Source organism: Urocitellus parryii, chromosome 12 (assembly GCF_045843805.1).
Source record: "Urocitellus parryii isolate mUroPar1 chromosome 12, mUroPar1.hap1, whole genome shotgun sequence".
Lineage (NCBI taxonomy): Eukaryota > Metazoa > Chordata > Mammalia > Rodentia > Sciuridae > Urocitellus > Urocitellus parryii.
The window spans coordinates 65,020,077-65,041,048 of NC_135542.1; the positions used below are offsets into that span (position 1 = coordinate 65,020,077).

Here is a 20,972-nt window from a genome sequence, read left to right on the forward strand (position 1 = left end):
TTGGGTCTTACAGACTGGAATAAAGAGCAAAGTTAATACTAGTTAATACAGTGATTGCCTTTGTCCAAGATATTGAACAAATAACTAAGATGATTCACTCAAGCTTTATTTTATTAATAGAGAAGAAAGAATATTTTCACCTTTTCCCTTTCCCAAATATAATTTTATGTGAGCCAATTGATATTAAGAATTGTGTAGTATTGTGGCTCTGTGATTTGACAGTGTTTGATCCTTATAGAGTTTGAGTCGTTTCCTGATGTTTAAGTAGATTACACCTCTAAAATATGCTTATATTTCTGCCGATGTCTCCGTTATTATTCAACTGTTAACAGGTTCTTCCGTATTGATTTATGTTTTTCCCAAAGGGAATCAACTGTGTAGGAGGAAAGGAAATTGGATCATTTATAGTTGTCTGTGGGTGCCTAATAATTAGCCAGTGCTTGGGGGCACAAGTTAGTTTCCTAGTGCTTAAGGCCCTCTGCAGTATGTGCTTTGTCTATTTTAATGTTTGTTTTTTTTCCAAATGTTATTTTCCCACCTTCTGTTTAACAGTTTTCAGAAGATTTTTCTTGGTGAAGAGGGGTTAGAGCTCATGACAAAGTTCATTTTCATTTTAAATTATTTGAGATTTCAGATTGAATTGTACATTTGTGTACCCTGTGGGTGTCAAAGAAAACTTATGTATGTATGCCCAGAAAAGTGGTCTCATTTTGCAAAAGGAAAAATTCTCCAGTAGAATCAGAAAGTCTGTAGGACAATTCTGTTAAATATGTGAAGATGGGGAAAAGGCATGAACATAAAACAACACTGGCCAAAGCTACTCCTGCTTTATGATGACATCTGTGAGTTTAAAAAAGTCTCAGTACACATTTCATTTTGTCCCTCAAAACTGTATCATCCCTTTGACATGGTGCGGCTGTGTTCCACATCTACTCTTCCATCTAATGACAGCTAATTAAAACTGCAGTGTTTGTGTTGTAAGCTTTATTTTTCTGGGTCTGAAATATCTTATGACATGGTTCAAGAATAGTAGATGGAATCTTTTATGAGCTAATATCCACCCTCACAGTAGCTTACTGTTCTGACTATTGGATAAAAACTCTGCATACAGGTAACATTTTAGATCTCAACACAAATGACATCATATTAGGACACGAGGGATAGAGAACCAGTGATAAAGCCAAATGGCTTGTCGTTTCCGTCGCCAGGCTTTCATCCGATGGCATTGAGTTTTGTCACATTAGGTTAAGACTCCTTTGTTGGGACCCAGTCCATCTATGTCCAAGGGTGAGGAGTGCCTTTGTCAGTTGTCCTTGGCCCAAGCCAGGTTGATTCTATATAGGCCTGGTTCCGTCTTGTCCAATGGGGATTTTGTTACTGTAATTCAGAAATGCCATGGCTACAATGAAAGCATATTTCCATTGCTTTTTAGGTGTGTGTGTGTGCACATGTGTAAGGTGTGTATTAACTGCACTTACATGAGGCTTTAAAGTGAGTGTTCTCTACATAAATCCTTGATTTAGTATTGGGATACAGAACTAGGAATGGTTTTTTCTCAAACCCAGAAGGAAATTATACAGGAATTGGATGGGTATTTTGATCTGTTTTCCACTTGTACTTTTTATTTCTGCACTGTGTGTGGTGTAGGTAGAGAAATCTGCCTCATTGGTTGTCTCCATGTTTCTTTCTTTCCTCAGATGCAGACAGACATGCCGAACTATCTGGAAGTCCACTGAAAAGCAAAAGCACTAGGAAACCTTTGGCATGTATCATCGGGTATTTAGGTGGGTATTTTCTGGCAGGAAAAACTCAAAAAACAATTTCTATATAAGATATTCAGCCATTCTCGATGTGTACCTAAACTCAACCCAAGCCTTTCAAATAGGTGAAATTGGATACCTTTATATGTATAGGTAAGTTTGGTTTAGAATCTTCAATTTGTATTACTAACCCACACATACCTGTATATGTTTATTTTTTCAAAAAGAATCATTAAATATATAAGTGCATGGAGAGAAAAATAAAAAAAATTATTCAATTATTACTTAGAGGATGAAGACTATCTCTAAATCTTAGACTATCTCTAATCCTTTAAATAGAATTGATTTGTGTACTTTCCTTTTATTAAAAAAATCAAATTGATTTTTAACCTATATTAGAAAAAAATATATTTAAGGGTTGAATGTATAGCTGACTGATAGAGTCTTACCCAGCATATGTGAAGCCCTGCGTTTAATCTCTAGCACCACCTCCCAAAAAATTAGTTTTTCAGTTTATTTATGGGGACCTGGGATATAGCTCAGTGGTAGAGTACTTGCCTAGCAGGTGAGAGGGCCTGGCTTTGATCCCCAGCATGCATAAATAAAATAAGTTTTGAAGTGTCAATTAAGATTAATTTGAAAGGGAAACCTTTTTATTGCTTTCTGATTTTTATCGTGCCATTTAACTCAGAAATCTCCAGGGATTATGATCCATTTACATGTTGAAATACACAAGAATGCTTTTTTCCCTTTAATTTTTAAATTTTTAAAATGTTATTCTAATTTGTTTTATGTGACAGCACAAGAATACTTTTTAAAAATAACTATGCAAAGCCCTTTTTTTTGCAAAGCTTTAAGAGAAATAACTTCTACAATAATAATTTCACATATAGCAAGAATGGCATGTTTTGTGTTTCTAATATTTCTTTTTCATTTTCTCAGTAAAAGCGAAATGTATATACTCAGAGTTGCATTGAACTTTATTGCTCTGTCCAGTCTTACAGTTAAGAAATGTTCAGATTTCAGATATCCAGTCTTTTAAAAATCAAAGTATAACCTTGAACTTGGTATATTACCCGGTTCTCATCAGAATGTCCTTAAGCTCAGAAGTTCACAGTTCCACTTTTGATGTTATTCCACCACCTTATTTCTTGTTTTATATCTCAAGGGCTAGGAAATTGCTTTGATATTTCCCCAGAATATCATAGTGGTTATTACAGGCATGGCCTGTGTAATGGTGACAGTACCTTGAAGGTTGCCTTCTGTGTCTCTTTGCAGGACTGACTCCTGGATGCCCCTTCCCACCTTGTAAGGAGAAAGTTTCTGATTGTTCAAACAGCGACCACCAGAATGTAACATTGCATAGTAGTCAGTTTTTCCAAGGGAAATTGTGTGTTTCTCCTGCGGGCATACTGGCTTCCTGTATTCCTTTTGGGGCTCATCTGGTTCCTATCAGATGAGCCCCAAACCCTTCTGTCCTTACTTACTGAATCACAACCCTACATGACATCTTACTGCATATTTTCTATGTTCCAGACTCCGTATTTTATAATTTGGGAAACAGCAAGAAATAAGACCTTTCCCTTAAAAATTTTAGTCTAGAGGGGAAAGGACACAATAAAAACAACAGAACAAAGAATTAGATGCTCTTAGGAAATTATAGGTTTTCACATGCATTACATTCTTGAAAGAAGGGTCATCTTTTCTTTTTCTTTCTTTCTTTGTCTGTGTTTGGGGGGTGGGGAGTACTGGGAATCCAGCCTAGGGTTGAGCCAGGCAAGTATTTTACCACTGAGCTATATCCCCAGCCCTTCTTACTTTTTATTTTGAGATAAGGTCTTGCTTAGTTGCCCAGACTGGCTTTGAACTTGCAATCCTCCTGTCTCAGCCTCTGGAGTAGCTGGGGTTATAGATGTGTGCCACTGTGCCCGGCTAGGAGTAGTTATTTCTGATGAGCATTAGGGCAGTGTACTTGAGGAAGTAGTCAGTCATAGCCTTGAAAGATGTAGTATTTGAATAGTTGGAAAGAAAAATAGGAAAAGATATTATATTTCCTCATGAGGCCAAGAGAACCAGATAGATAAAGGCTTCAGTGGGTCCAAGGACCTGGAAAATTGAGGGAAGCAAATCGTCTGGTCTGGATGGAGCATGGTGTAGAGAGGTTATAGTGAAGAATGAGGGTGGCAAACTTTCAATGCCATGTTGGGGGAAAAAAAATCATTGTTTTTTTCATAGTACTTAAATCATTTCTAAATTTGACAAGCGTAGGATTTTGACTAGACCAAGATCTAACAATCCAAATGGCTCTTGCTAAATTTCATTAAATAAGGCTGTCTTGGCCCTCCCCTTGTGTGGGAGGTGAGAAGATGGGTGCTTCTCACATAGTTGGCTTGCTGGGTGATAAACCTGAGGATCAGTAAACAGGTTCGGCTTTGGAGGAAGGTACTGGTATTAGTAATAGACTGAGGTCCTTAAATCTAATTCCTACAGTATTGCAATTTTCTGTCCATTTACAAAAAGTAAAAGTGATTTCGGGCTGTGTGGCTCCCAGTGGATTTCACTTAAACATGCATGCGCTGCATGCTTGTTAGAGGTTTGTCATCTGTTCTTGGTCAAAGGGTTTCATCTTATTTTTGACTATTGTATTTGGACTTTGGTTTTAGATTTCATCCATTATCAAAATGTTCTGGGCTGGGAGTGATTGACCCTGGTCCTGTACTCCAGTTGCACAGTCAGAGGAATAATCCTGTTTTTCAGAAAGCTTACACACCACAGGGCCTGCATGTTCCTGGTTTGACAGAGCACAGGTGTTTTTTGGCTTTTTTGTGTTTTTTTCCCCCCATGAGGCTACTTCTGCAGATAATTTTTGATTTTGAATACTTTGAAGAGTCAAGTGCTTTATTCCCACAGTAAATCTCATGTTGCAAGTGACCTTCTGAAGTGGCTTTTTTGTTTGTTTGTATTCACAACCTGAGGCTCAGAGCTCCAGCCAGCAGGGGAAGAAGCTGCTTACTTGATAAGCAAAGCCATGGCAACATCACTTGAAGCTGATTCCTTATGCAGGTCCACAGCTGGCTCATGAGGAGCCGACTCTCAGCTCATTAAGAAATGACATGTGTGCCCATTAGCCAGCCTAAGTGTACACAGAGATTTTTAATACCATGTTCTGAGTTGAGAAACCTTTTCTCTCCTGTCAGAGATCCATCCTGCAAAGAAACCTAATGTTATTCGTTCCACACCAAGCCTGCAAACCCCAACTACCAAGCGGATGCTAACTACCCCGAATCACACGTCTCTAAGCATTCTGGGGAAAAGAAACTACAGTCATCACAATGGCCTGGACGGTATGTAAGCCCCGGAACTCCAGGGGCTGTTCTGATGGACTGGGGCCCCTCTCCCATGGCCCACCTGGGTGTGTCTTCTATCAAGTCCCAGAATGTATCACAAATAGATTCTACTCCATGGTCCATCCAAATGTATGTGGTAGGAGATTAAGGGCGAAGACTGCCATGTGCTACTGTGCAGACAGCATGCCAGGTGAATTTCTCCATTTCCTCAGCAGGTACCTTTTGCTCACATCTGTTAGGAGCCTTGTTTGGAGAAGAAGTCTGTATTTAGCAGGTTACTTCTGCTGGGTAATAATGTTCTTGCTGTGATGCACACTCACTGTTCACTTTAAGTTTTTGTGAGCAGAAGGGATTATTTTGCCTTATGTTTGAGACAGCAGTGCTCTCTGGGGGTTCTTCAATATTCTGTGGATCATTTTGAATTTGGCATTCGTTTTCTACTTCTTTCACCTTATAATTTTTTTAATTGCTCAAGAGTGCTACAAGTCATGAAAGAAATTGCCTGGATGATGTACTAAATACAGAAATAATAATTTGTTTGAAATGGAAAAACCAAGAAATACCATCTCTTATTCAAAGTACTTCTCTTAGGTTTGGCCATATAATGACTCTTCAAGCGGAATTGAATTATCTTAACACTTGGACTATAAACATAACCAATAAATCATCCAGGCAGTGTATGTTGTTCATCTCAATAGTCCTAGAGTTTGAAGCTGTCTTTTTTATTTAAGCGTTGACATTTATTTGTGAATAAAACTCTCCATAGGCTTTTCATGCCTTATGGAACTCTAAATTCCTTCTATGACAGTAAATTACTTATAACAAGGCCCTAGAGCAAGAAGATGGAATGGAACTAATAATTTCTCATAGTTACTTTTCTTTAGTATGACTTTTGATGGTCATAATCATGTCAAAATGAGTAAAAAATTGAGGGTGAAGAGTTTAATTTGCACTTAAAAGATATCAATGTGTTGTAGATATGTAGCATTTGGCCACACAACAGTCTTGCAGGAGCATTTCATACTAATGAGAACATTGGCCATCTTTGCCTGATATGCCTGATGTCTAGACAGAGGAAAAAAATATGTCAAAATGTAGAGATTGGATTTCTTTCCAGCTTTTTCTTGCCCATGGCTTAGGGCTTAAATAGAATCTGGAATCTTCCTTTTCCATCTATTAGCCACCCTGGTCTCTCTAGGTATATTGTCCTGCTGCAGAAAGCATAAAGTGTGATGAAGAAAAAATGTATAAAAACCATTTGTACATATTTTCCCTTCTATAGTAAAAAGACTTGTTATGTCTGCTGTTGGTGTGATAGCTTTCTAGTGTCTTCCTCTGCTCACCCCATGGCCATTCTGGACCCTAGTCCCAGGCTTGTGTTGCATTTCTGTTTCCCTTCAGCATTGGAGCTCAGTATCTGGTGCCCAGTATCACAGGTACCTGTCTCCTTGGAATTTCTTTAAAATGCCATCTTGTGGGTTCCCTCTCTAGGGCCATCTGTCCCATTTCCCTCTGAATGAATGCTACTGCAAGGTCGTTGCTTCTTTGCTCTGAACAGGGAGGATAGACAGAGCACCCATGAATCTCTGGTATTATATTGACTGAGACCTCCCCCTAATTGGGGCAAGATACCTTTCTCATTAGCTGAAGACCCATTTTCTTCAAGACCCATTTGTCTTTGCTCTGCTGTCACAGTATGGAGAGGAAGGCTGATAACAACGTGCCCTGCACTGTGCTAACGTTCTTACATGCGTTATCTCATTTGACTCACACAACAAGAAGTTCTGGAAGGTCAAGGAATTTGTTTTGCATACCATTATTCTGTGCCTAGTGCAGTTTCTGGCACTTAGTAGGTGCTCAACATATACTAATTGTACAAAGGAAAGTGATTAAGGAAAATGAGACCTAGAGAGGTAAATTAAAATTTCTAGAGTTAATGGGTACAACTCAGATGGTCTGGGGTTCTCACGTAAACATGACTGATTTCAGAATCAACTCTATTTATTTCTGCTATAGATGAAGTCGTGATTCTCAAGGATGCCATTTTATGTTCTGTCAATCAGCGAAGAAGAAACTGCACAAGTTATTTTAATAACCAATTTAATACAAGAAATCAATATGGAAGTTATTGGAGGACAAAACAGAGAACATGACAGGGCATAGGAAACAGCACCATTCTTAGGCTTGACAACAGCAGTGGAAGTGGAGGTTTTTACAGCCTAGAAGCTCATGGAGAGCCCTGGGCACCCATGAATCTCTGCTACCCAAGCCCTGAGAAGAAGGCACTGGGCCACCATCAGTGCGGGTGTCTCTCAGAAGTGTGATGAGGCTGGTTCAAGCACACGCTGCACACACTGCCGTTGCTACTTTGGGGTGTGGTTGGGAGGAACAAGGAGGAGCAGGCCCCTCCCTCTTCCTCCAGCCTTGCAGGCTCTCTCTAGCACAACCAGGAACCATGTGAATAGGAAGAAAAGATTTTTCAGAATTCTGGTCCCAACCTCAGGAAGCTGGTCAGAAGACGGGGTACAGAGCTGGGGAAATGCACATTTTAGAACATACCTGCATTTGTGTATTCCTCAAGAACCATTTCCTTGGAAAATGAGTCTGCCTCTTATTTCCTCAGGATGTAGGATTCTATCTAACTTGAGTTTCCAGTATGAACCCAAAAGTACTGGAGGGGCTGGGGTTGTGGCTCAGTGGTAGAGTACTTGCCTAGCATTTGTGAGGCACTGGATTCGATCCTCAGCATCACATAAAAATAAATAAAATAAAAATAAAGATCCATCAACAACCAGTAAAAATATTTTAAAATAAATAAATAAAATAAAATAAAGTTATTGTATCCATCTACAACCTGAAAAAATAAAATTTGAAAAAAAAGTACTAGAAAAATGTTTGGCTGGTAATGAGTTTTCATAGAATAGTTAATACCAGTGTCTACTGAAATAGATGCAAACTCATGCAAAAGCCTTGCCCTTTGTGATGGAATAATGAAATCAGTTAGCACCACTACTTAATTATCAGCATGTCAGACAGATGAGCATTCCAAACATGGTTCTGATAGAACTAATTTACCTGGAAATGAAACCTGCTTCTTTTGAATTATTTGATCGCTCAATTATGGGACTTCCTATTTCCTTTTCAGTGGCTTGTGCCTTCCCCTCTTCCTGCCTCAGCTTCCCAAGTCGCTAGTATTACAGATGTGCATCACTGCACCAGGCTCAGATTGTTGATAATGGGAGCCTCTTGGTTTCTGCTAAAAGAAAGGTTTTTTTTTTTTTTTTTTTTTTTTTGGTACTGGGGATTGAACCCAGGGGTGCTTTACCACTGAACTAGCTACATCCCCAGCTTTTTTTTTTTTTTTTTTTTGAGACAAGGTCTCATTAAGTTGCTTAGGGACTTGCTAATTTGCTGAGGCTGGCCTTAAACTTGTGATCCTCCTGCCTCAGCCTCTCATCACTGGGATTACAAGCATGGGCCACTGCACCCAGCTGAAAGACAACTTCTTATTGCCTTTCTGGAAGTCACTTTTACCTGAATCTGGTAAAGGCCCTTCAAAGGCCCTGGTGTAGCCTGAATATGACCAGACTGATGTCATTCTCACGTACCTTCTCAAGCCTATCCCTCACCAAGTTTCCTTAAAAAAAGCAATCCAAAAACCCCCAAAACATTTCTCATTCTTGATTGAGATGGCCTAGATTCTCCCTCAAAGTGTGTCTGCTTTCCTAAGAAAGGAAAGTGCCTCTACTGATATGTGCTGAAATTCTTTTCCATCATGTATGCCAAGGGCCCAACTTGTCCTGAGTCAAGTTCCCCTGTTCTCCAGGAACTACTCAAGATCCTCTTCCTGTGGCAAAAGTGACTGTGAGTAGAGAAGGCCCTCTAGTCTTCAGGGATAGAAGAGCCATTAAGGGGAAATCTTTCCATGTCTGAGAGCCCAAAAGAGAGGGCAGCAGGGGAAAAGGAATTCATCTGTGCCACAGGGGTAGGGCAGGCATCTGAGTATTTGGAGTCAGATAAGATTCATTGCCGACTTCTCTGATTACTTCCTGTGTGACCGTAGGTGAACCACTTGGTTTCTTTGTACCTGTTTTCTCTGTAAAGTGCAGGTCCTATTTGCCTTACAGAGTTGTTCTAATGATGAAAAAAATTTGTGTGGACTTTATATCACTTCAATATCTAAACACTTTATGAAACAGGTGTTAAAATCTGCTTTTCTAACAAAAGCATCAAAGTTCAGCAAGGTTAAAGGATTTGCCTACCATCAAAATGTTAACAAGTAGCAGCAGTTTGGAATTTAAACTCCAAATCTAGTGTTTTTTCCTCCAGGTAAATAAGGATCCAAATCTGTGTGTTGAGTGCGGGCATATGTACATGGAAGATGTTTATGTTTTCCCTGTGTAAGAGATGGCTGTATAATTTGCAAAGGTATTGAGAAATATAGAGGGTATTTTTCTTTGCTCAGACCATGAAGTGTAAGCCGCCATTGTTGAACAAAAGCCCTTTTCTCCCTTTCCTGCCTCCATAAAGCTCCTCTGCCTGTATCGTATCTCTTGTATTGTTCTTGGGGCCTAAGAGCTATATTAATGTTGGGAAGAAGGGAAAAAAGAAATAAGAAAAAATTCACAGAATCATCTAAAGGTGAAGTGTGTTCAAGTCAGATTCTATGCTATTCTCAGCATAGTCTCTGACTCATAGTAGATGTTCAGATTCTGTCTCTACTTAAAAGATTAGCTGCTACTAAAGTTTTATTTGGGAATTTCTAAGGTATCAGAATTTTGTAGTCATATGGATTACATATAAATAAAATGTCAGTACCTTCCTCAGAAATCATAATTATTTGTTCCTTGCCTGAAAGTATGATTCTCAAAAAATGGCTCATGTGGCTGGGTTTAGGGGTACGCACCTGTAATCTCAGCTGCTAGGGAGGCTGAGACAGGAGAATGAATTGAGCCCAGGAGTTCAAGGCCAGCTTGGGTAACCTAGTGATGCAATCAAAAAACAAAAACAAAACAAAAGCTCATGGATTTACTTGAAGGTAAATTGAGGAGGGGGTTATTCCAATGTGTATTTGCACATTTTAGGGGTCCAGTACCTATAAAGAGAAATTGCTCTTGATTAAATAATTCTGAGGAGCATTAAAGACAGGAAATTAGGTTTATAAGAGGAGTTGCTCTGCTGCCTCTAGGCTCCTACAGCAGAGGGATGGAGCATCATGATCTTGAGGCAGCAGAATATTTCTCAGAGTGAAAGCTGAATCAGAAAAAAATCCAGAGAACAGACAGTGAAATGGGCTGACCATCTTGTCCTCTCCTGACCCCCTAAGGGGCTTCCCTTGGCTCCACCCAGTGTCAGCTGCTTGGGATTTTGCTAGGTCTGTGGCACTTCCATCCCCCTATATAGGGACCAGGTAATTGCCCGCTGTCTCAGTCTTTAGAAATTGGGGACCTAGAGGAAGACTGACTTCTGTTTAAGGAGTGGTAGAGACCACATGAGCATCAGCTGTCTCAACCTTTGTGCAGGATGAGTTGGCTCTTGTCCCAGGCGTAGTGAATCAAGACTCAGCCTGTCAGGAAAACCAAAGCTTCAGGCTCCAAAGAGGTGAGTTTTCAGTGGGACAGAGTCAGAAAAAGGTGATGAATTGTATAATGAAGCCCTTCATAATCTACCTTCCTCTGCTTATTTCCCCTGGGACTGTGAGTACACTGTAGATTTTTCTTATTTATCTTTTGTACTAAGTAAGATCATTTCTCTAACTCTCCCATGAAGAGGGTATCTTCTGCGGGTGCCTCTGTAAGGACAATATTATGATCTAGGGTGTGAAGATTGTCCTTTTGATGACTTGTTTCTGAAATCAGTGATTCAACAATCCAACTGTTGGCATCCCAACCCTGGGAAATGGTGATGGCGAGGGCCATTGTACAGTGAGCGAGCTGCGGGAATGCATCTGCTGTCTTCACAATCCCAATAAAAATAGACTGCCAAGGACAGCTGATGGCACTCCCAAGCATGCCTGGGCCCAGGCTGCCTTCTGTCAACAATTTCATGCCATTTCAAAAGACTGCAGTATTTTCAAATGTTCTCAAACATTGTTTACGAAGAATATCAAGTGTCCCTAGATTCGCCTCCGGTCTCCTTGTCTCAAGTAGTCTCATAGCCTGGTTAAATATATTCTTAAAGTCGTTGAGGTTTTAAAAAAATTATTTTGTAAAGGGCCATTATGGCTTTAGGATTTATTGAGTTGAACACTATAGCAGAGAACTTCAGGTATCCAGAGGGTTACAGGACATTCGAAGCAGTGTCTGGGCACTGTGGATGCTCTCTCAGCCTGTGAGCCACAGGTACAGTCATAAAGGAAGGCAGACCCCAAGTGCATGATTAGTCAGCAACTTGGTGTTCTGGAAGGATGCCAGATTGTTTACCTGCAGGACCATTCCTAGGTTTCTGATATTACCGTTTTTCCCAGAGACCACTTCTGTCTTATCCCTGAGGGAGATACTATTGTGCAAGTCCCCAAGAGGTCTGAACTTGGGACCTTCTCAGCAATATGGAGGTCCTAGAAAAGTAATAAAAGTCCATGGTAGTTCCTCAAGTGCAGCTGTGAGGGCCAGCACTGGCCTCCTCAGTAAGAGTCACTGATTACTTCAAGGGGCCATTATGGAGAGCCTTTTTAAACTGGCCTGCCGGTGTGTTCACCCATCTCACTGAAACAGAGGATGTCTCTGAAGGAGAGTGAACCTCTGCCTGGAGAGCGGGGTCTCGAGCTTTAGGGGAAACTCTTGATGTTCAGAAAAGAGACAGGAGAGGGAAAGGATTGGGTCCCTGAGAAAAAGGTTTGACTCAGCCATCAAAGGCAGGCCCCTGTGTCTGAGAAAGCCATTGAGATAGCAGCGTGGGATCCTCTCTCTCTCTTTCTTTCTTTCTTTTTTTTTTTTTTTAAAGAGAGAGTGAGAGGGGGAGAGAGAGAGAGAGAGAGAATTTTTAATATTTATTTATTTTTTTTAGTTCTCGGCGGACACAACATCTTTGTTGGTATGTGGTGCTGCCAGGGAGCGCGCTACCGCTTGAGCCACATCCCCAGCCCTCTTTCTTTCTTTTTCTTTTGAGGTGCTGGAGATTGAACCTAGGGCCTCCCACGTGCTCCCACATGACTCCTCATGCCCTGTGAAGTAAAGACCAACCCCAGGAGCCATTCCTTGTAGGCAGCCTCCAGGCAGTCTCCTGGGTTCCAGCAAAGAAATGAGGGAAGCCTCCAGAATCCGCAGAGCCTCCAGGGCAATGGAGATGGGTGTGTTTGTCACAATCTAGTAGATTTGAAAACCCCCACTGGGCTCATTTTAAGCTTCTCAGCCCTCCTCATTATTATTTTCTTTCCCTGTTTCCTGTTTTCCCTTCCAAATGACTGAGCATTCTTTAAGCTCAGAAAACATCTGAGTTATAATTTATGCATTTTATTAGCAACTATTTACATATAAATGAGTATCAAAAGTGATTAATGTAAACAGGAGGTGCAAACCAAAAGATTAACTTGGTTCAATGGAGGTTGCAAAGGAGATAACTTGAGAAGACCCTTCCTATGCTCTAATGCAGCTTTCCTGCGAGTTCCTTCTGGGCAGTGGGTGAGCAGGAGACAGTGGGGGAAAATAGGGTCCCACACTGGGGGCATTGGGGGGACACTCCACAGAAAAAAATGTGCAGAATATTGGGATATTGGACTTCCTGGACTGGCCCTCTACTGCCTTCTTTTTTCTTTGCAGTTTTCATATTGGTGTCTTTTTACTCTTCTCTCTGGGAGACTTTTTCAGCTTCGTTCTTCCAACCAGAATTGTTTCTCCCATGAGTCTGTTGGGTTTTGCTTGGGGAGCCGGTGTGTGTCCACTCTAACTTGGTAGAACTTCAACTCCAAACTCTGCCCTCCTAGGGCTCCACACGCTGGGATCACTGCTGGGCTCTTGGAGCCTTGGGCTGATGATTCCCAGGGCTCCTCCGTCTCTCTCTATCCCTAGGTAGTTCAGAAATCAGCCAGTAATTTGAGGGGAACTGGCCTGGGCTCCCCTTGTCTGGTTTCTTTCCTTTCCAAGATCTCCTCCCTCAATTTCCAGCCACCAGCACTGGTGACCTTGACCTCTCCCCTCACTCCTCAGCCTGAGCTGTGGAAGTGCTCCAGTGGAAGCCAGTTCAGAGTGGTTCTCACCTACCTCATTTTGTTCTGGGGTCACAGCCTTTCCGATTTATGTCTTGTTTTGGCTGCTCTCCCATACTTCCAAATAGTTGGTTTCATGATTTGTCCAGAGTTTGTTGGCTGCAGGGTTAGCCATGTATAAATCAGCCTACCATTATAGAAAGCAGAACTCCTCAGTTCTTCCATGAGCTTTGTTTGTTTGTTTTAGTTGTAGATGGACACAATACCCTTATTTTATTTATTTATGTGGTGCTGAGGACCGAACCCAGTGCCTCATTCATGCCAGGCAAGCGCTCTACCACTCTTTTCTGAACATCTAGAGTTTCCCCCTAAAGCAGTTTATATAACCTACAGTAAGTTCAGTAAAGCCCTCCTTCTGTGAGCCCCTTGGTTCTCTCATTTGAATAAAATAAAAAAAGCTACTGCTTATGCTTCGTGGGTACTTCTTTGAGGATATTGGTAGTGGTTTTTGTTCTTCTTAGGTTTTCCTCTCCATGTATAGTCCAGTTTGCCTTCTTCCTGGCTCTTTTCTCACAGGGTGGAGTTGGTCTGTATTCTGGGAGCTCTGTAGGAAGAGCGCTGCAGGCACATCATTTAGTGGGCCTGCGTTCACTTCATCTCTCTGCCTCAAGTGGGCTTCATGCCTTGCCTTGTGCCTGAGACCCTTAGTTTTGTCCTCTTCAGAGCATAAACATTCACATTGGAAGGAGGTCGACAGTGGCCCAGGGGTTAGAAGTCAGTAGAGCTCTGGGGCTGTTTCAGCCTCCCTCCCCCACTTCCAGAGCCCTTTGACGACTCTGGGGACAAACTCTGCTCTTGCCTTTCCATGCTCCAAGCCTCAAGTCTGGCTTTCTGGGCGTGCAGTCTGTGTCTTCTGCTTCCAGCCTCCGCAGTCCCAATGGCCGTTTCCTCCACTTCTTAAAGGGAAGGAAGCCACCTCAGAAGCTCGTGGCTAGAAGCCTTATGAGAGGTTGCTCTCTGTGCACGGACTGATTAGAATGCAGAAGCTCCAAGCCCCTGGACTTCAAGTCCTTTAAGTAGCCAAAGCAACAGAGAACATTTTCCAAAAAACAAAATAACTGCTTATTATGAGTCAGGATTAATACATACAAAAGTGGCAAATGTAAATGAATGCATTTGAGAATAAGCAAAAAAGGGAAATGATTTGGGCTACATCTGAGTCTAGGAAAGAAACCTGAGACTCATTAGACCTTTTCCTGGGGCGCTCTGCCAATGGTGCCATGCATGGACCTCTGTATCTGGGGACTGCAGGTGGCTTTTGTTTCTTGCTTCAAGGAAATGAAGTGGGCTGGGGGAACTCTGAGCAGGGCATGGGGAGGTGGTCGCCGTACAAGGGCAGGTGGGAAGCACTCCAGCTGGCATGCAGAGACATGGCACATCTCGACTTAAAACCGTGGCCAGTGTGGAGAAGGCGGGTGTTGAGCTTGGCCGCCAGACTCTGAGCTACTTAGGGGGAGAGGGTTGCTTTTGAAACTGAAACAAGTAAGCCTAGCACAAATTTACCATGGTGGATCAGAAACTTGGGAATTCATTACAAATTGCTCTTCTGGCACATGGTTTACATTCTTTAGGGCTTTAGACAAATGGGTGACAGAGTCTTCCCCCCCACATACCCCCACCTCTTTTCTGCAGAAAAGGGCTGGGGGTGGGGGGCAAACTTCTGAGAGATACTGACGTGCATAGCCTTCAACTTAGACACTGAAAGGGGCAGCGAGTTCTTACTGGGCTGTTATCAGAAAACTGGGCTGGAGGGATGATGTACTGTTTGATATAGCAGGAAAAACTTGACTGAATTAAGAAGATCTGTATTCAGATTCTGATCCCTGGCCTTACTCACCCTGTGTGACCTTGAACAAGTTCCTAACCTCCCAAGGTTCTGGTGAAGTTTAAATAAAGCAGCTATATAACCTACAGTAAGTTCAGTAAAGCAAATGTTTATTGATCCCTAAACTGAATTTATCTGATTCTTTAATATATTTTTACTGAGCCCATATCAAATACCAGGCTGTGTACATGTGCCTTCCCTATTCTAGAAAGGCTCATGAAGTGAAGGCACAGCTCCACTCCATCCTGCAACCCTTCCTCAGCGTGGTACAAGGCTGTGAAGGTGAGCGTCCCTGGGTCCTTTCCTGGCTGCAGAGTGCATGATGGGAGAGATGTTGTCTGAGCAAAAAACCCCCTCCCTCCCAGCCACTTTCCTAGTGACCAAGGAAAAGGTCTCACTGCTGCTGGGTCACATGAGCTGGTGATGACCTAGCTTCCAGGCCAGGTCTGCTCATATATGCATCTCTTTGCAAAGCCCTAGATGCTGAGCTTGGAGAAAGGAGAGTTGAAAGTTTGGGGAGAAGAAGAGGGGCATAGGAACAGGTTCTGACCCTGTGACACTGCCGGGACCGAACTTCACTCCCCTCTACAAAGAATATGTCCACAGGGGATGTGGCTCAGTGGTAGAGTGCTTCTCTGGTGTGTGCAGAGCCCTGGGCTACATCTACACACACACACACACACACACACACACACACACACACACACACACACGGTGGTCATCACCAGGGAGTGCCCACGTCATGATGATTAATTATGATTACTGAAGATGAGATTGTGCCTCCTCCCTGCCAGCTGTGCTCCCTGTTCTTTTGTCTCAGTCAGGGAAGTTCCCCAAGGTCTGGTGGTAGGCGTGGAAGGGCCTGCTGTGCTGGGCCACCTGGCTGTATTCATTCTGCCCATCCAAAACCCACTTTCCAGATGCTTTAACACATCGAATATCTTCTTAACTTACTAAACTTCCCCTCTGGTTCAGTCTTTTTCGGGGGAGGTATTGGGGATTGAACTCAGGAGCACTCAATCACTGAGCCACATCCCCAGCCCTGTTTTGCATTTTATTTAGAGACAGGTTCTCACTGAGTTGCTTAGCGCCTCGCCATTGCTGAGGCTGGCTTTGAACTTGCAATCTTCCTGTCTCAGCCTCCCAAGCCACTGGGACTACAGGTGTGTACCGCCATGGACGGCCTGTCCAGTCTTAAACTACATTGTGAGCATTTATTTGAGTTGGTGCTGGGCTCCCTTCCCTGAAGGATGTCATGGTGGGAGGGCTGATCCCATGATCCCTCTTGTCTTGCTTCTCCCATGGGCACTTGCTCAACCTTGACCTATTTCTTCCCTTTTCCAGAACTCACTTGTTGTGTGTCAGACTGAGCGATCCCTGTTCCATCCTACAATCCAAGACTCGCTACTGTCCTGCTGATGTTCACAGCTGTGCCTGGGAAGGAGGCAGCTGGAGACCCCCGAGTGTACCCCACGGAGACCCGATGGGGAGGGAAGAAACTGTAGGAGTGCAGGTTCCAAATCTGCACCTCCACCTGTGAACCAGCAGCGCCTGGCTTCCTTCTCAGAGACCTCTCTGTCCCCAGCAGACCTGCCTGAGAACCGAGGGCGGGGGGCAGGAGCCACTCCTCCTCACTTATTGGGCCACACTCCCCAGGAATGGTGGCCTCGGGCGATGGAGGCTGCTGAGAGCTTGGAGCCCTGCTGCCCTGCATGTGTCTGTCCTGCTCTGTTTTATGCTGTATAGTTATGCACAGGAGGGATGTGGCAGCTTTCTGAGTGCATTTTTCTTAAGGAATGTGCTGGTGTTTACGCAGCTCATGGTATTTCCCCACCCTCGCTGTTCCTGTCACTTGGCATTTTCTCAATAGGCTGCTTTTTTTTTTTTTTTTTTAACTGGGGAAGTGTTAGTCTTGACCCCCACATCCCAGACTCCATCCCACTCCCAGCCCCTGCTGCACAGTGATCCGAAAATGAGGCAAGCCCCGGGCTCTGCTGGGCATCTGGTTCGTTGCTGCGGGGAGGCTGGTGTTCTCTCTGGTTCTGTGTTCCCCTGGAGTCTCCAGCAAGAGCAGGCGTTAAACATGCCAAGTGTGTGCATCACTGTGACAAGCCATTTGCTTATTGCCCTGTTCCCTTACCGCTGAATCAGCTGACAAGCTGTAGCCAGGTGGGTCCACAGCGGGTCCTCAATCACCCAGGTTTATTTGAGGCAGACAAAGGAAAGTGGGGTGAAGGACTGTTTGCAGGTATGAGTCTGTAGGTGGCTGCATGGCCCCCACCCCTCTGGCCAGTGTTTCTGTAGGCATATGTGCCTCAGCCCCAGGAGACCTGCCTGATTTACTGGCTTGGGCTCTACCTGCCTTCCCTGGGCACAGCCCTTGGTGGCATTCCACCTGGCCACTCTGCCACCTGTGCACACAGCTGCGGGCATTGGAACCACTCAGTGCCATTAGCTTCTTGAGCAGCCCGAGCCCAGCGCTCCCCTACCCTCCATTGGGCGGGTCCGGCCTCAGGGCTCTGTGGAAAACAACTGGAGTCTGACCTCCCAGTTTCTTGGGGGCTGTAGTTGGGGGGGCACAGGTGAATGGCTGTGAGGTGCCCCAAACAGGTTGTTGCGAGACAGAGTGGCAACAATTGACCTGACCTCTAGGAAGAGTAAGGTGTCAGAGAAATGAGGATGACATTGGAAGTCTGTCCTCTGAGGCTGGCTTGGCTCTGAGGAGAACAAGGTGTGCGATGGCTGAGGAGATGCTCAATCTCCATCTGCCTGTCCCTGCCCAACTGGGCATCCATCTTGGCTTCTCTGAGGAGTTGCTTCTCAGTGTAGGTGTCTGAGCCGGTGACCAGCCATGTTCTCACCACCGATGACCCTTGGGGCAGCCTGGACTTAGGGGCTTCTGTGGGAGAGGGGCCTGTGTCACAGGGCTCCATGAGGCAGGTGGTACAGATAGCAGGCATTTCCCCAGGGTTCCCACACAGAGGTCCCTTCAGCAGAGACTCTGGGGGAAGAGGCAGTGGGCCTCTGAGGTTTCTTCTCTAAAGAAAAAGAAAACACACAAAACGATCTGTGCCCCTGGCCTGGTTTGACTGCAACATGTGGATACAGGGGACAGGGGTGCTCACCCCTCACTTCCCGCACCTAACCCTCATCACATGGACCACTGGTTGCAAACAATTGGCTGTGATTGGCTGAATCCATTGCTTTGGGTCTCAGGTAAGGCAGAACATCATGGTCAAAGGATACAGAGGAAGACTGCTCTATTCATGACAGCCAGGAAGCAGAGAGAGTTCTGCTCACCAGGGACAAAATATAGACCCCAAAGGCACACCCCCCAGTGACCGACTTCCTCCAGCCACTTTTTGCCGTCACCACCCAGTACAGTAGACCTTTAAATTATCAATCCACCTAGTGGATTAATCCAATGATGACCTTATAGATCACATAGTCGCATTGCCTCTGAACATTCCTGCATTCCTTCACACATGAGCTTTCACACTTCACAGCCAGACCATAACAAGCCCTTCTTAGCACCACGGCGTTGCCATCCTGTGTGGTTCCGCCTGCCACCATTGTTCAGGAGTGCATGAGTGGACGTGCTGAGACTATCTGCACAGCCCAGACGTCCATGGTGCTGCTTCCTGGGCAAAGGCAAGCCCCCCCCCCCCCCCCCCCGCCAGTCGCTGCACCACCTCTGATGTCCTAACTGTGGGGAAGAGAGGATTGCAGGCTGTTGCTGGGACCTCTCACTGTTCTGCCTAGTCCACAGCCCAGTTTCTGTCACTCAGGGCCCATCTGGGAAAGCAGAAACCATACCCGTATTTCAAACATAGGGGCTTATTTCAGATTTGTCACAGAAAAAAAAAAAAACACAGAAAAAAGACCAGACGTGAATCGGGGAACAAGGAACCACCTGGAAATAACAGCAAGAAGTGCCCACACCCTGAGTCCTTCAGGACAGCCAGGAAGCAGAGAGAGTTCTGCTCACTAGGGACAAAATACTGACCCCCAAAGGCACATCTGGGGTCTATATTTTGACAGTCCCCGTCAGAAAGGCTCCCTGTGGAGAGACGGGGAGAAGGAGCTTAACCGCTCCCTTCTCGCCCTCCAGATTTCTGCCTCACGTTAGCTAACCCCAGCCAGAAGCCAGCTTCCCTAGGGTCAGCCCCCAGCAGGGTCAGCCCCCAGCGTGTGGTAGGGCAGAGCAGCTGGAGGGCAGGCCAGGAGCAGGCCTGAGGGCCAGCGGCCTGGGTCTATGCCCTGCCTGCTCGTGTGTGTCCCATCCCGGTGTTCATGCTGCTGTCCTGGACCCTGGTGAAGGAGACAGAGCTGCCCCCTTGGGTCTTTGTGGATTCTTTATCCTCCACCTGGAGGAACAGTGCTTTGGGGAGGGAGGGAGCCTTCATTCTTCGCAGTTGTTCCTGGTTTCCTTTGGGGAGATTTACTCATTTAGCAGCCCACCTCCCCACTCCCCTCAGGAAAGCCATGTCCCAGTTTTCTTTGCGTCCTCCTGTTCCTCTCCGCTGCGTCTCTGGTTCTCCAGGCCAGAGACCCCTAACCCAGGGCATGCTTCCGTGCTCGTAAGTGCTTCCCCAGGATAATTCATTCCAGCGTAATGCCAGTGTGGACCGTCTGTCTAAGGAGATGCCATCTACTAATCAGTTTGTATCGTGTTTCCAATAAATTTCTGGAAATAATGCCTGGCTTTGTGCTCTCTTTGACTGGAACGGTGGCTCAGCTCTGAGGCTCTGGGCTCACACACCCCAGGACTCCATGTCAGGAGGTCCTTGTCTCAGGTAATGAGGCCAGGCTAGTTTGATTGTGTCCCCAGCCACACCAGACTCCCAGGAGCCTTTCTCTACTGAGGGACTGTGTTTTCTCATGTCACATCCTGACCCTGCACCCCCTAGGTCTTGGGGTAGAAAGAACAGCAGGCAAACCTTTCCCTAGTAACCACCCCAAGGAGTCACAGTTGCACTAGTTCTGGGTACCCCTGCCAGGGAGCTTGGAATGGCACATTGAGGGGGCTTCTGTGGCTCAGCACAGGGCTTCCCTGTCCCACTGCCCTCTTTTAGTTTCTCTGTCAAGGTTTCCACAGAGAAAGATGAGGTGAACCCTGTGTGTGACCCTTATTTGCTGGGTTTTATGAGAGATGAAAGACAAAAAGTAGGCACTGAGTTTCTTCCAAGGGTTTCCATGGAGAAGTAGGACGTGTCCAGGTTCTTGGAGAGAGGAAAAGTTGAGATTAAGGCCGTGTTGGTAGTGTGCAGGAGCTCTGGGATGGAGGGGTCACTACCGCTGGATGGTGGTCAGGGGAGATTTTGTGGAAGCAGAGAGAACCCTCAGGGAAGAACACAGAGGCCCCTTCCTAGTGGAATCCCTCAGGTGCTGCGCGGTTCTGGTGCATCTACCCCAACTTGTACTGCCTCCCGCCTGGGAGGTCATCTGTCACTAGTGTTGCGTGCCCTGCCTCTCCAGGAGGGCCACCCCCAATTCCAGGCCAGGGCCGCATTTTAATGCTAAGGCTTCCTGGGGAGCTGCTTCTCCTCTCCTGGATGAGTTGCCCTTGCTCTGAAGTGGTCCTGAGCTGCGGAGGTTCACGCAGAAACCCTGACAACTCCCCTAGAGCTGTGGCTGCTCAACTCTCCAGGCCTCTTTTGGCTTCTTGGTTTTCCAGTGCTGGGGATGGGACCCAGGGTCTAGCACATGCTAGGCAAGTGCTCTACTACTAGGTTACACCCCGGTCCATTTGCATTTTGTTCTGTTTGGTACTGGGGTTTGAACCCAGGGATGCTCTACCCCTGAGCTATACCCAGCCCTTTTTATTTTTTGAGACT

At 45.0% G+C, this 20,972-nt stretch overlaps 1 protein-coding gene across 2 annotated transcripts in view; it reads left to right on the forward strand.

The window, feature by feature from the left end:
- The window catches only part of Mta3 (metastasis associated 1 family member 3), a 137,615-nt gene extending 120,638 nt beyond the window's left edge, over positions 1–16,977 (forward strand). Inside the window, exons 15-17 of one of the 2 annotated variants that reach the window (XM_026410994.2) lie at positions 1,698–1,784; positions 4,958–5,104; positions 16,480–16,977. In XM_026410994.2, coding sequence (XP_026266779.1) covers positions 1,698–1,784; positions 4,958–5,104; positions 16,480–16,505 — 260 coding nt within the window. In that variant the 3' untranslated portion in view covers positions 16,506–16,977. Of the gene's footprint in view, positions 1–1,697; positions 1,785–4,957; positions 5,105–16,479 lie in introns of those variants that run through there. The other variant, XM_026410995.2, reaches the window with a different exon arrangement.
- The last annotated feature ends 3,995 nt before the right edge of the window (positions 16,978–20,972 follow it).